The following is a 15,868-nucleotide window of genomic DNA, read 5'->3' on the forward strand; positions in this document are numbered from 1 at the left end:
CCATGGTTTTAAAATCAAACCCATCCTATAGCCTGCCATCTGACACGCGTGAAAACCGGCGGCATGGCTAACAAACTGACACTTAGTTAGTATTACAAGCATTAGACGCGCATTAACTCCACTCCAATGCAACGCAAGCATATGGGCCGTATAACTGGCCGCGCCCCCAGCTTAGGTAGTAAAAAAAAAAAAAAAAAACCCGCGCTCACGTGTAATGGTTAAGGCATTAATCAACGGTACGGGGCTAACGGGAAGTTACGCACGGATGCACCTGTAACTCTCCCGGCCATTTCCCAGGAGCCATAAATCACCGCGCAACCACCGGATTAATGAAATTGAATTCCCCCAACGCGCCGGTGTGCATCTTTAAGTGTCTACGGGAGCGAGGTTTAAGCAGTCAAAGTGGCTACGCTAGGCCCCCGTTGATGCTAATGGATGGGCACCCACAAAGATCAAAGTGGAGCGGAGCCTGTGCATTTCCTGCTCGTGATAAATCTATGGCTCCAGATTGGATTAGGCGGCAAAATGGGAACGTACAGAGCGGCGTGTGTGTGTGCGGAGCATCAAATGTGCATTCATGTCTCGTAGCACTTGTGTTATGACTATAGGCCGCAGACAGCCATTTGTTCGTATTGAAGACTTGTTCCATATTTAGACGCCTGTGAGAGTGCAGCTTCTAACAAGGATATCCCTCATCATGCTTTTGTTTCTCTAACCAGGCAGATTTTACAACACAATCTTTTACTTTCACTTCCTTTATGTCCATTTATTTCTTGCAATATATCTCAATTTGCTAAAACTGTTAAAGAGGGGGTATTATGCTTTTTTCAGTCACATAGCACCAGTCTATATCACACTACAATGATGACGAAACCTTCTGTTGGTCTGTAAATGCAGTGAAATTAGAATAACTGCCTTGTATAAAATTGCTCTCTTAAATGGCTGTAGCGAATGTCTTGAAATAGGCCTCTGTCTCTTTAAGAACCTCTGACTCTTTCCGACACGCCCCCTCCACACGCTGTCTGTGGCATCAGTGGGGAGGGGGTTCTGCTGAGGAGCAGTGGTTGGTTACTCGGCTGGTGACGAAAGCTTGGAGGCGTCTCCAGGAGGTGGGGGCGTTCCTAGGAGGACTCAGGCAAACCTATCCCTAAAATGGCCGCCATCAGAGTTTTTACAGATTACTCAAAAATACGTGAATGTGCCAAGGCAACACTCCAGGCATGTTTTTAATGAGGGAATGACATAATAACAATCGATTTTGCATAATTTAATGACTTAAGTGACTTTTTAGCATGGAGGGGTGCCCCAATTCCTATATTGCCCAAATTGGGTGGATGGAAGAACATCGGTGCCTGGTTTCATTTCATTGTTTTTGACACTATGGGCAAAGTTGCATACAATAACTGCAATAGGTGTGTTGAACCATTGGATCAAAGTGTTGGACCATTGTTATTGTGTTTTTGACAAACTTATGCCGCTAAAATAGTTCAGCAATATCTTGTTGAACAGGAAATGCAGACCTAGTACCAGTTGGAATCCAATTCAGTGCTTCTAATGACATTTAAGGCATTCATTTTGGTACGATTAATCGAACGAAAGACAACAAATGCTTAACCTCTTAGGCATTGGTCTCACAAGTGAATTTCTACATTGTGAGATCAATAAAGGATTATCTTATCTTATCTAAAACCCCACCTTAAAGCCACACTGCGTAGAATTTTACCCAATAGATAAAATTGAAATAAAAGCATTTATTTTATGACAAATATTTTCATCATTGAAAAATACCTCATAAATGTACAAACAAACATTTATGTGGCTCTCCCTTGCTAAGATTTTACTGTAAACTTTACTGGGAGTGGGTACGTCTCCAGCTCGTCTCCATGGAGATGTGACGAAAGGCAGTAGAATTTGAGATTTAAACAGGTCAGTTTCCCATCCAGGTCCATTCTTTCATTACACACTGCAGTAACAGTATTTTCTGTGTCATTAGGAGCATGTTTTGTTTTGCCGCAACAGCATAGTCCAAAATGTTACACAGTGTGCTGTTAATCGAGTGCATTTTCTTCAGTTTGATTTTACCCAAATTTATCGTTTTTGACACATTTTTTAAGTGTTTTTGTGGTGTTTTCGTCACTTTTTTGTTATATTACTGTTGCATTTCTCAATCAATCAATCAAAGTTTACGAATACATCAATTGTCTAGTGGGTTTTTGAGTCGTTGTGAGGTAGGAATGACTCCATTTCGAGAATGACCCATCTCTGGTGTGCTGGTCAAAGAGGCCATAGAGAAGACTGGCGGCCATGTTTCTGAATTTGCACTCAAGATATGTCAATTAAAGACTGCTCAGACGCAACGATGAGTCCATATACTGATCACATTGGACGTCTAATCCATTTCCATGATGCACCTCCTTCGTTCCCCTTCATTAGCCTTCTCTTCCCTTTCTCCACAAACATGCCCACACTGACAAAGAACACTGTGCCATCATGAGAGAACACCAGTCCATCTGTCATCCCCGCATATCCAGCGCCCCGCACTCAGAATTATTCATCTCTGACCGCGAACATCCCGACACATGGGGGCCAATCTACATAAATTATCAGCGGAGTGTGTCACGGCGAGCACATGTGCACCGCTGCCTCCAGTAGCCTCTGGAAAAACGCACGAGCCACAATTACGCTCTCTCCAGTTCGGTGAGCCCCAGTAATTATGCAGAGACGACACTATGACAGTGCAGCGGCTCTTGTACTCGAGCTGACTGTTGACCTTCTGGCAGAGGTCAAAGTTTCCGTAAGCAGGGATGAAAAGACGGGACCAAGAAGCTTCCAAAGAGGGTCTGAAAAAGGTTCCTGCATTAATCAAATCCAATGCCCAAGAAGCAGACAAAAGTGCACGAACCTTCACTCAGAAATTCTTAAAATAATAATGTGAATAGGAAAATGCATTGAAAGAAAAAAAAGCATTGAGTGCCATGTGGCCACATTTGCAGCTCCACCCAACCCGGGGGAAGGACTGAATCACACTGAATCCACATTGGCAGGGTTATGGTTTGGCGCATAAACGAGTCGAAAAAGATCAGTTGTGACTCAAGCGTGAATCACCACAGAGAAGAGAACATGTTCCATCGGGAGAGCGAGACCGGGACAATGGCGTCCACAGACAGCCACCACGACCTTATGTGCATAGAGCGAAGGACGTGGAAGATGAGTAAGTTATAGACCCTCCCCTGTTAACGGTTCTTTCATTCATCACCTTGATGGAAAGATGAGACATGTGTTCACGCTCTGTAATAATCTTTGGCATCCCTCAAGAAGGAGATGTCACCAAGATACAATAATAAGAGGCATTATGAAGACACCTGCTCATACATTTAAGTTCGATACGCCTTAGAAGAAGGAGCAAAATGCTACATATAGGGCAGGGTTTCAGATACCACTGTGACGGTACATGGTTTGATACCTGTACCAGAATGACACTTTTTCCCGGTATCTATACATTATTCATTATCTAGAACCATTACACTGAACAATAATGTTAGTTTGTTCCAGAGGTAAACAATTGACCAAACTAAAGCACTGCTTGGTACAAAGAAGTCTGGAGGTCCTACCACAGAAAAAAAAAAAGATCAATATTTTTTATTTAGGTTATTTTATTTTTTCAGTGCTTTAAAGGGACTATACAGAGTTTAAAAATGTTAAAATGATGTATTGTCCTCCACCTACATGTTCCAGCAATGTCCTAAGGCAGTGTTTCCCAACCAGGGGTACACCGGGACCTAGCAGGGGGTACTTGGAACTATTTCAGATTTCAAAAAGTGGGAAATTGAACATAATTTTCATAGGAAAAGCTATATTTTGCAGTAAAATGTGCTGCTTAGGGAGAATTTTAGGTTTATTTTTACCACATCATTGTCCTCTTTCTTACAAATACCACTTTTAAGTAATTACTTTCAAAATAAAGTGCAACACCCTCGAGGTAGGGGGTACACGGACGACCACTGAAAAGCCCAAGGGGTACGCAAGACAATAAAGGTTGGGAACCACTGTCCTAAGGTGTAGAATGAGCTCAGACCTGTGCAGTTACACGTGTGGCCTGAGGTGGCTGTAGTGAGCATAAAATGGCCAACTTGCATCTAGTCTCTTTAAACATCTCTTGTGTGCAATTATCCTTCGCAAAATAATCTGGTTTATTGCACTTGCATCACATTTTTTATCACTGGAACCACTGTCTATCTCAGGACCCACCAGACATCAAAACTAGCTAAGAAAAAAAAAAAAATTGGTATAAGGTTTCAATACCAATACCAACATGATTTTGAGTAACTGTATCTTTACTTTACAGTTGCATTGCTAAAACCGAAGGCATACATTGCCTACTCAATCATTAAATGTTAGCTTCATTATTGCGCATTAACAATAAAGAAAAGATCAAAACGATCAGGGAAATGTCAAGCTCTGAAATGCCTCAGTCAACAATCAATGATCTGTCTCTTCTCCCAAAACATCAATAAAGATTTTTCAAACTCTTTCCATCACAGTCAGTGCAAACACACCTGCAGTAAGTGTCATGTGATGTGTTATGATCTGCTGCTCCTGGTGCATTTGCGAAGCGTTTCAACAAACTAAAGTCAACATTTAATGCAAATCAATGTGAAGGTATTCAGAATGCAGTACTCTGACTGGACAAAGGAACTGAATACGTTATACAAAACACTTTTTAAGTTGAGTATTCAGCATTCTGTAGCTAAACACATGGGCTAGAGATCTTCATGTCGTCTACTGCCTTGATTTGGCCTTCAGAACTGCTGGTCTTTAGGGTGAAAAATGGGAGCTCGAATTTATAGTCATCTTTCGTCGAACAATGACGACCCATTAAGGCCATAACGTTTCCTGCTCGCTCTATCCAAGGTCCCTATGTTTTCTGGCACCTCAGGCAACTGTCTCTTCATCATAGCTGCTCCTCTTTCAAACGTCCACGCACCATAAAAGCCTGCGACATGTGGCAGTTTTTCTTTCTGATAATGACTTGGAATACAACATTGCTTGCTAGCGGTTGATGTTCTACCATGTGCTCATAGAGATTGTACGAAACATCACACCCGTCATGTCCCAGGCCTGAACAAATGGAGGAGGTTGAGTTAGGAAGAATATTCTCGACTTGTTTGATTGATATGCAAATTACCACGCCCTAAGAGGCAGATGATTGGCTCCAGTGACTTCTGATGCTAATGCTAATTACTTTATCTATTTAATCAATCACACTATTCAGGAAATTAATCATTTGTTTCAGGAAAAACAACTGTCCGACCACAGGCGCACTCTGTAAGGCTCGTATAAATATTAATAAAGGGATATTACCAGTGAAAGTACACGGTCATTGCAACGCGGGATTAATCTCGAGACCTAATGTATAATGAACAAAACGAGGTGGATGCCAGTATTCAGGATGGCTTTTGAATGAGCTTGTACAAGTGGCCATGTGGTCTTATTAACGGGCTGGCTCAGTGCTGATGGAGAATGAATATGCAAGAGAGAGAGGCAGTAGGACCAGTGTGAGACTGAGATTAAATCGAAGCTTTTTCCCCACCTTAACCGAGTGCGTTTTCTCGAGTTTGCCTTTACCCAAATCTAAAAGCTTCCGGACAGGAGAGTTTACAGCCTATAGGCCAAAATTGATCTAAACTGATCTTTTTCCTCACGTTGTTGCCGTGTTGCCATCCCTTTTTTGACTTTTTTTTTGTATCATCATTCTTCTGTCACATTTTTGCATTTTCTTCACATTTTTCATCGCTTTATTGTCATGTTTTTGTCACTTTTTGTGGCTATTTTGTGTGCATATTTATCCTAGTTGTTGTCACTATTGTGTTGATTTCTTTCGGTCCAAGGACGACTGAGAAACATCCGGGTTAAGTCTTCAATCCGAGAACCAGGCTATTTAAATGCACACTTGATGAAAAGCGATCGATAACATGTGGTGTTTCAAAACGTGTCAATGTTGTCTTTGAAAATTGACTTGAAACGGATATATTTAGGCATTTGCCTCTTCCCATAATGTTAGTGTCTGTCCAGAGATGATAGAGAAGGAGAGAGGAGTTTATCAGAAAGGAGAGTGTTGCATATCTCCAAATCTAGAAAAAAATCTGTGATTTTTATCAAAACTAGCTTCTGTTTAGCTTATAATTCTCAGGAACCAAGGCACGTAGAATTAACCCGTTTTCACCTACGGAGAGCTTAGAGTCTCACCTTTCAAACGAGCCATAGCATGTGTCCATAGCTATAACATAGATTATGCTGTGGTGCTACAAATATCATGAAATATCATGGTCTGGATTGTTGGCACACCACAGCTAAATCCCCAAAAGCACATCTGTCTGTCAATGGTTGTGTTATTGAGATAGGAACTAGTCTGACGGACTGATTATATAGTGCTTTCAATGGAATAACTTAATATGAAAACCTTACACTATGTCAGTGTGAGTGCCAATACCCTTCCTTTAAACCCAGGAATACTCCAATATCAAAAATGCTAGCAGTTTTAAAGTATTATTGTCTACGATCTATTTGCGATAACACTTAACATATCAAACAAGAAAAAATATGTTTTGTGCGACTCGTCATGTGTGTTGACAAGCTTTCAAATCTGGCACCAAAAGAGTAAATCAAAGCGTCTCTCGATGTCCTTGATGTGGAACGCGGAGAAAAGAGATATAAGACCATAAAACACAATAAAAATTGATTTCCACCCCCTCCGCATTCATCAGACCGTCAAACACGGAGGCATTGATCATTCCTGAGTGAGGTGCAAAACACACCGCGGCGGGGGGTCTCTCCGTTTGTGTTTTTTATAAATTATACATGATCATGGAAAAGCGTTGCCAGAAGACCGCCAGACCAGGCACCTTTTCATCGGCGTTATAATCACATCTGACATTTATGTTGGAGACCGTCAGCCATTGTGCCGTAACAATGCGGCCCCAGCGTGTGGTCTCCACTGGTCACAGAAGACTAAAGCGAAAGCTCTGACATGTGGAGCCTGCATGCCAATAACACTGTATATGCTTTGTTGCTGTACAGTGTTAGACGCCTATTGAGACTTTGAGATGTCTGTAATGCTATGCTGAGCTGCATTACTTTTTAAAGTGGGGGTATTATGTATATATTACATCTTTGCAGGTATTTGGTAATATAATCAAAAACACCTTTATCACTATGAAACACGTTGTTGGCTTCTTGGCTTCTTACTTGGAATAGAACTGATCTAAAAAGGCTAAAGCAAAATATCCAGTACTCTCCCTGCTTATTCATGTGGCTGTGGCATAGACTGTAAAAAATAATGGACAGCTTCTGCTCACTCCTCCCCGTTTACCATAATGACCACAGTCGAGGGGGAAGTCATGGCGGATTTACAGACTCCCCCTCCCCAGCTCTGACGAAGCGTGTTCCTAAAAAGGTCATAAGGGCGGGATCTTCACTGTAGACTCGGCCCTTGCGTGACGTGTAGCTCGCGCTGCTCCAATGCTAACAGTCCGAGCCTCATTAAGTACAAGATTTTTAAAATTCTTCTTACGAGAACCAGCCTGGTTTCATATATTGTGATTAACCCAGCGTTATCTCAGGAGGAAGATCTAGCCTAGTCTAGTGTTGAAAAAATTGAAACCAGGCGTTAAAGTTGTTTTTAAGGTGTCTAAACTCCAATGCTTTTCAATGGGGGCCTAGTGGCGATATGGAGGTACTACAGCAATGGCGGCCCCCAGTGTCGTGGTCATAAGGCAGAGCAGCCAGCGCCCATTGGGCTGTGGTGAAGCTATGGCAAGTGTTTTTACCCTGCGATCAAAGGATTGAGCTTGGCAAAAGATAGAGAGGAAAGGAAAGCATTTCCTGGATTCGTAGGACCTCACAGGGAGAGCTTTTCAGGAGCTGCCGCAATGGTGCCGTAATTGCCACTGGAAAAAAGATTCAAAGTTTACTCAAAGATGCGAGAGTGGGTCGAAACACAGCTACGTTTTTTGTAACATGGCTAAAGGCTCTAAAAACAGCGTCACCGTCCAAAACAAAGTATCCGCTAAGTTCTGAGGCAGCCTTTTCGTTTTGCACATACTGTCTGTGTGTCATTCTTCATTAGCTTTTTTCTTCACAAAACATTAAATTATGCACAACTTGAGAGGTATTTATTGCCTCGGTGGCGGCGGTGATTAAATGGACATGAGCTGTTCATCATTGCTCCTAAGTGAAGGGATAATCTGAGTCGTTCCTCGCGGGCGTACCCAGGGCGACCCGCGCTCTGTAATTAATGAGGAAGGCGCAGCTCACGGCGACTGTTAAACAGTTACATTTTAACTAGAAATAAATACATTATGCATGTGGTTTCATTATCCGAGCTGATATAGTGCCTCTCGGCTGAGGTACGGAAGGCAGGCTATGGAGACTGCGGCTGAGAGATATCCCTAATAATAGAATTGAAAATGCAATTTGAATTGGGGCTATGTATAGAACCAGCTAACACAGTATTTTCGTCCTATTTAGTGAATGTACCTTCAATGACAATGAAAATGTCAAAAAGATGATAAATAAAGAGGTGATAAATCGACATGGGACATTTCTAGCCTTTAACCCCTTAACTCCCACCTGAACCGAGCACATTTTCTCCAGTTTGGCTTTACCCCAGTCCAAAAGCTTCTGGAAAAAAGCTGTGAAAATAGCAACAAAACTGAGACGAAAACAATGATGGAAATGTGACAAAAAAGTGAGAAAACATTGACAAAAAAGTGACAAAAAATGGATGAAAAAGTGGCAAAAATGTCACAAGAAATTGACAAAAAATTGACAAAAAAAATACAAAAATGTGATAAAAAATTGACGAAAAAATGACAAAAAAATGACAAAAATGTGACAAAAAAAATTACAAAAATGTGATAAAAATTTGACAAAAAAAATCACAAAAATTTGACCAAAAAATGACAAAAATGTGAGAAAAAATGACAAAAAAAATGACAAAACAGTTACAAAAATGAGCTGAATACCCAACAAAAAAATGATGGAAAAAAATCTGATAACGTGAGGAAAAAGATCCTCTCGGTTCAGGCGGGAGTTAAGAGGTTAAATAAAACAAAACGTCAGTCGCCTCAGAGAAGAAAAGTCCAGCTGTATCAAAACAAGCCTTTTTAAAAATGGCTTAGGGTTTTTGTTTATTAGGCTGCCTCTCTCATTGCCATCATTTTTGTTGCATATTGTGTCAACATTTCGCACCAAATTGCCCGGCTCTGATGGAGACACAAAGCCCAGACACGCTGAAAGGGACTGTCCCACTCAATCGCTCGCTTTTCACACCTCTCCCTGTATTTCTCCAGGCTGATGTCACCCAAGGACAGGCTGAAGCGCTCACACACGATTTAGCTGCTGCTGTTGAAAGTGTCCTTGACTCAGCTCGCGTTACACACACACTCACGGCGGAGTCAGCCTGTCCCATGTGGTCCTATTATGGCAGCTCAAAAGCCTCAGCTATTCTGTTTGGCTAGAAGCAATGCACAATGGGGCTCTCCCGGGGACCTCCAAAATGGAAGGGGGGGTTCCCTGTCACCGGAGGCTGTGTGTAGAAGTGTGTGTGCTTTCTTTGGTCTTTCTTCTTTTCTTTTTTTTCCTCTTCTGGTTATTATCCGTGTCTGATGGCTGCTAGCTTCACCCCCGGTCCCCTCGGTATCAAAAGGCTAAAGGCGTACAGAAGAGAAGCTTAGCATCTGTTTGCACACAAGCTAAATAGAGGGTTTTCAGTTGATTTCAAAAGCGATGACCAATTAGAGACAAAAAGGATTTCATGAATGAATGGGACATTACTACATCTATAAGATAACAGGTGGCAGTATGTAAAAAGCTGTGTAAAATGGCAAAACCTACAACTGACTGTATTTTGCACCATATTTTTGTATTTCCAATAAGGTTTGGTGTAAAAACGTCCACCATTATCACTATTTCCAAAGAAATGAAGATCAGACAGCAAATACTAAATAAAAATCCCCACTCCAGTAAGTCTTTTTTCCACCACTGGAACATAACTTCCCTTCACTTGTTTTTGTCTGTGTTTCTACAGCCAGGTCCAAGAGCATGGTGATGGGCGAGGTGTCGCGGGGCCCGTGCCGCCCGGGCTCCCCGGGCCTCCAGGAGGGGGCGCTCAAGGCCGGCTGGCTCAAGAAGCAGCGCAGCATTATGAAGAACTGGCAGCTGAGGTGGTTTGTGCTGCGCTCCGATCAGCTTTACTTCTACAAGGACGAGGAGGAGACCAAGCCACAAGTGAGAACCTGAGTAAAGTTTCACAACATAGAAGAGAAAAGGTGGACAATCAGAAAAGGCGGTGCTAATAAACCGAAGCTGAAGCGCCTCATAATGGAACAAAAGCTGGCACAAAGTTGAAAATCGTAAAAGAATTCAATGTGACAATTTTGATTATTGTCGCTGCAAAGTTCATTAACAGCTCACTTAAAGCGACTAGAGACAACATGCAAGTTGGCCATTTTATGCTCACTACTGCCACCTCAGGTCATACATGTAACTGCACCTTCTATATTAAGCTTGTGCATGACGGCAATTCGGACCCGAAGTAACAACTTTATGAGGGACAGTGCAGGATTTTAGAGGCAGTTGTGGTGAACAGGTCTGAGCTCATTCTACACCTTAGGACATTTCTGGAACATACAGGGGGAGGAAAATACTTACTTTTAACATTTTTAAACTCCGTACAGTCCCTTTAAGTAAGTTTGTGAACCCCATCTCTATCGAACAATAGTTAGTGAATCCTCTAACCCTCTAAGCAATATTCAATAAGTGACTTATTGAAGTGACATATCAATAATCTCTATCTCAGTCAGATAGAAGACGATATTCTGCCGCTTCTTGCATTAATACGATGTACTGTATCAAGCAGCCGTAGTAGCTTGTATGCTAACCTTAATGATCATAATTCAGTTACCTGGCAATGAAGTAAAAGTGTTTTCTCCATGCAAGTAATAACGTTAGGTAGTATTGCAGGTAATGTCATTTCGCCAGTGACTGCTCTGCTTCTCCGTCCATCTCCAGCTCAGACTTCACCCATGTGTCATTCTCCTTGCTGTAAATAAACCCGTCGGCGATGATGACTCAGCACAATAATGACAAATCCCATCTCATTTCAGCGCCTTAGAACAAATAGTCGCAGATGACACGCTCCATTAGTAACTTATTACAATTACATTAGCCGGGATCGATGGCACGACTTCCTCGGAGCGCCGTCGTGTAAAACGCATTAGGATGGCCCGTGGCTGACAGGCGAACATAGCTGCGTAACATGATGCCGGTGATGTAATCCCACAACAAAAGACGCCCCCCCCCCCCCCCCCCCCCTTCTGCCCCACCCTCGAAACAGGACATGGCCTTTAGAACGCCATAATAATCATCTCTTTTGAATTCTTCGCCTAACGCTCCTTATCGATTTTCCGCGCACTCCTCACTCCCCCCCCCCGACAGACTGCGAGGGCTTTGACAGACTGCCTTCAATCAGTTCTTGCCAATACGCATCCAGCCCCCTATTGATTTGCATCCCCCAGTGCATTCGAATTACACACTCGGCTGAAAACGCACCGACACGCACACGCAGCACGCCATCAAGCCCGCTAAGAGGGCGCGAGAAAGCGTCATTCTGTGGCCTCCTTGTTTTTGCCTCTCATCTTCGGAATCGATTGGAAATTGATGCGAGGGAGCGATGGAGGGGGGGGGGACGAAGGCCACCTCACTGGCCAAGATGGAAGATGTGATAATTGGCGGAGAGAAAGGTAACACCGCCGAGGGAGACAGAGCACACAGACAATAGATGTCGGCTAATGACTCGCTTACCTGAGGCGGGTCAAGCGGGATTTGTTCGCCAAAGACGAACAGATTCTTGGGCACTTTGTTGGCCTAATTTAACCTCTTAACTCCCGCCTGAACCGAGAGGATCTTTTTCCTCACGTCATCAGATTTTTTTCTTCATAATTTTTTTGTTGGGTATTCAACTCATTTTTGTAACTTTTTTTGTCATTTTCTGTCACATTTTAGTAATTTTTTCGTCAATTTTTTTCATCACATTTTTCATCGCATTTTTTTTTGTCCATTTTTTGTCATTTTTTGTCACATTTCTGTCATTTTTTATCACATTTTTGTCATTTTTTTGTCTAATTTTTGTCTATTTTTTGCCATTTTTTGTCACATTTCTGTCATTTTTTCATCAATTTTTATCAAATGTTTGTCATTTTTTGTCACATTTTTGTCATTTTTTGTCACATTTCTGTCATTTTTTGTCACATTTTTTTGTCACATTTCTGTCATTTTTTCATCCATTTTTTATCAAATGTTTGTCATTTTTTTGTCACATTTTTGTCACATTTTTTTGTCACATTTTTTTGTCAAATTTTTTTGTCACATTTTTTTGTCAAATTTTTTTGTCAAATTTTTTTGTCAAATTTTTTTGTCAAATTTTTTTGTCAAATTTTTTTGTCAAATTTTTTTGTCAAATTTTTTTGTCACATTTCTGTCATTTTTTTTGTCAATTTTTTATCACATTTTTGTCACATTTTTGTCATTTTTTCCGACCATTTTTTGTCAATTTCTTGTGACATTTTTGCCACTTTTTCATCAATTTTTCGACACTTTTTTGTCAATGTTTTCTAACTTTTTTGTCACATTTCCATCATTGTTTTCGTCTCAGTTTTGTTGCTATTTTCCAGAAGCTTTTGGACTGGGGTAAAGCCAAACTGGAGAAAATGTAATCGGTTCAGGTGGGAGTTAAGGGGTTAATGGAAGGAAAACTTCGAATTCAATAGCTTGGGATGTCTGTCAGCTTCACGTGAGACAAATGTCAGAATCACGTATCTAATGGGTACGCAATTAGGGAGAATGTCACATCTGCACTTTTGCAGTTTATTTATCTTTTTGAGCGACAACGCGATCTAAATCAAGCCACATTTTTGCATATTTCTGATGGCTTGCAAAAAAATATCGCTCCATTATTAACGAGAAATCCCCGAATAAGATTGAGATATTCATTTTTGTCATCATTCACTTTCATCGCCCACCCCTATGTTTTAGTAATCCTTCTGGTTCCTGTATTAGTCACGGGGTTCATATTTCAGTCTTGTTTCACGATAGAGAACATGAATAATCCATAATAAAATATAAATTGCAGATCTAATGGCAATCGCAGTCTGGAGAAAATGAGAACGTTGAAAAAGAAGGGCAAAAAGTAAATGACTAACAAAAATGTATCCTGCTGCCAAAGGTCTGGAGGGAAGTAGGGCTGAAACGACTAATCGATTAATCGATGACTAATCCATTATTGAAATAGTCGACAACTATTTTAGTATTAATCGTTTTCTGGTTCACACAGACTAAAATGGAGCAAAAATGACACAAAATGTAGTATTTTTGATGAAATCCTGCTTTGTTTATATAGTTAGGGTCTGTGTACATTTTGTTCATTGTAAATTTTAATGAATAGAGCCTCCAACAAACATTTCCCTTTAGTTTACTCCATCAACACATCTTCAAGCAGCGCCACTTAAGCTATATGTGATTAAAAAAAATAGAAAAAATAAAATTTTCCTACACCATTCACAGCCAAGCGATTACTCGATTAATCGTAAAAATAATCGCTAGATTAATCGATTACAAAATAATCGTTAGTTGCAGCCCTAGAGTGAAGTGTTATGTACCGAGTACTATGTCTATTAGGCAAAGCAGACTAAACCGGGTGTGACCACATCTGTTGACACATGCAATCCCTGCGCCAAGAGTGAGATTACCACTTCTAATCCAATTAATGTTTAATTTCAAACAGCAACAAACAGGTGGGTTCTTCATTACATGCACGTGGGGCTCATGAGACTTTCGACTGAAATTTTAATTGGAAAAAACAAGAATCTCATTGAAATTAGAACATCTTTTCATAGGTTAAAAGGTTAGCACATCGGAGAAAGGACATTTTGTTGTTTGCATATAACGCTGTACTGTCTAAATACCGCCTGATTGCGTCTACTGTGATCTCCATTTGACTGGGATGAACAGTGCGGCGCAACCCAATTCAACCCGAGCCAGATACTCCCGTTATTCCAGGCACATAGCACCCCTGGGAGTTCTTCCCCCCACTGGCTCCTGCCCTGCGCTCCTGAACCTCCTCCTCTGCTCCCAGCCTCTCCATTTGTTTCCATGGCGACTAATGCTGGCGACGGCTGCCGGGCCCTCAGGTCGGGGTAATTTGGCAGGCTCCTCCGGGCCGTTTGATGGAGGGTGCCAGAGTGCCGTTTAACAAGAGCCCAACCACCGGCGCTGGCACGGCTTCAGAGTCTGGCCCGGCCACAGTTTCTCAAGACCAAATGGGTATTGATCTGGATAATGTATTTGGATCATCTGTGACTGGCCCTTTTTTTCATGGTGAAGAGGTGCTGCTTAAAATGTTCAAATGAGGGCAAGAGGAAGGGAATATCACGATGGATTTTTTTTCATAAAATTGCCGTAAATCATCAATATAGTTGTAGTGTTAAAGATTGGTGCTTCCGATACCCACGTACTCCCGTTTCGTAACCATTCGGTGCTCAAGAGGCTTTGTCAATCACCTCTTGCAGAACAGTTCTAGCGAGGGGGTGAACTTGTTAAATGGACTATATTGCATCTGTTGAACGTTTAATGTGGGGCTAGTTCAGATAAGGGCGAGCTTGGCGGTGGAATATTGTGCTTGCCTGACCTCAAGGGCGTAGGTTTGGTGTTTCTATTGGTGGGGACACTTTACCCCCTTTTTTCCCCACAAAGATAAGAACATGGCACAGAAGCCGCTCTCTTCTCCTCTCCCACTTAACTTGTTAATAAAATAAGTTATGGAACGAGCATACCGACCATTTTCTGATCAAGTGTTGTGATGCTGATCGTCCTCTCCCAAGCCTAAAGTGCCACATCTGAGTCCAGTCTGAGTGAAAGATCACACAATGTGAATGAAGTTGGAGAAGACAACTTGGCCATCCTGAAATATATGATGGGCGACACCACATATTTTGGAATCGATACGATACCGTTACTTTTGGGGTCATTTTTGTCGATACCGATACAGATACAGATTCTGGTCATTTCATATGGGTGAATATACATCTCTAAAACTGGTTATTTTATACAATTAACTGGTCAATTAACTAAATTCAACTGCAGGTGTAGTAGCAAGTTACGATTTTTTAACTTATTAATTGTCTTGGAGAGTAAATACTACACTGACAGGAAAGGCGAAGGGAGAGAGGGTTACTGTGCATCCAATTATACAATGGAAATATTTTTTTTCACTCAAACTTGGCTGTAAATACTGTTTAAAGTGACGTTAGCCCGCAGTTAGCTTTGCCCGTTAGCCTGTTAGCTTCTTCTTCGTGATTCCATTAGTGTGTATTGCTTTCTCCGCACCGGTGGCAGTCAAGTTGCAAACATGGTTTTCTGGTCAGAGACACCAGGGGGAGATGAAAGACCCTCCAATCATCCCATAAACACTTGTATCACCCCCACAGGGACTACGGAAAGGAGTTATTAAGGTAAACACGTTACTTAGTACTGCTTTAAATAACAAACAGAACCTAAAACAGAATGATATGCCTGGCTCAGTTCAATCCTTTGCTGTTGTGGACTGTTTTGGCTCAGAACAAAGAAATAAATCATCCTTTTGCTGCCCCGCCTTCTTTTAGAATATGCAAATTAGTATCAATACTTTTTGCCCAATATCGCTACTTTAAAAATAGCCGTTTGGTATCGATATATCGATACTTTGGTTTCGATCCGCCCATCCCTAATGAGGACATGTCCCCATGGTCCCCACGCAAACCTATAGGCCCATGCC

General features: G+C 41.6%; 1 protein-coding gene across 2 annotated transcripts in view; it reads left to right on the forward strand.

Moving 5' to 3' along the window:
* arhgap22b (Rho GTPase activating protein 22b) overlaps nt 1–15,868 on the forward strand; it is a 53,142-nt gene that overhangs the window by 10,882 nt on the left and 26,392 nt on the right. The window contains exon 2 of one of the 2 annotated variants that reach the window (XM_079577956.1): nt 10,088–10,287. The exons of the other annotated variant lie outside the window; for it this stretch is intronic. Coding sequence (XP_079434082.1) covers nt 10,088–10,287 — 200 coding nt within the window. The remainder of the gene's footprint in view (nt 1–10,087; nt 10,288–15,868) is intronic. 2 annotated transcript variants of the gene reach the window in all.

The sequence above is a fragment of the Gobius niger genome (assembly GCF_951799975.1).
Source record: "Gobius niger genome assembly, chromosome: 19".
Classification (NCBI taxonomy): Eukaryota; Metazoa; Chordata; class Actinopteri; order Gobiiformes; family Gobiidae; genus Gobius; species Gobius niger.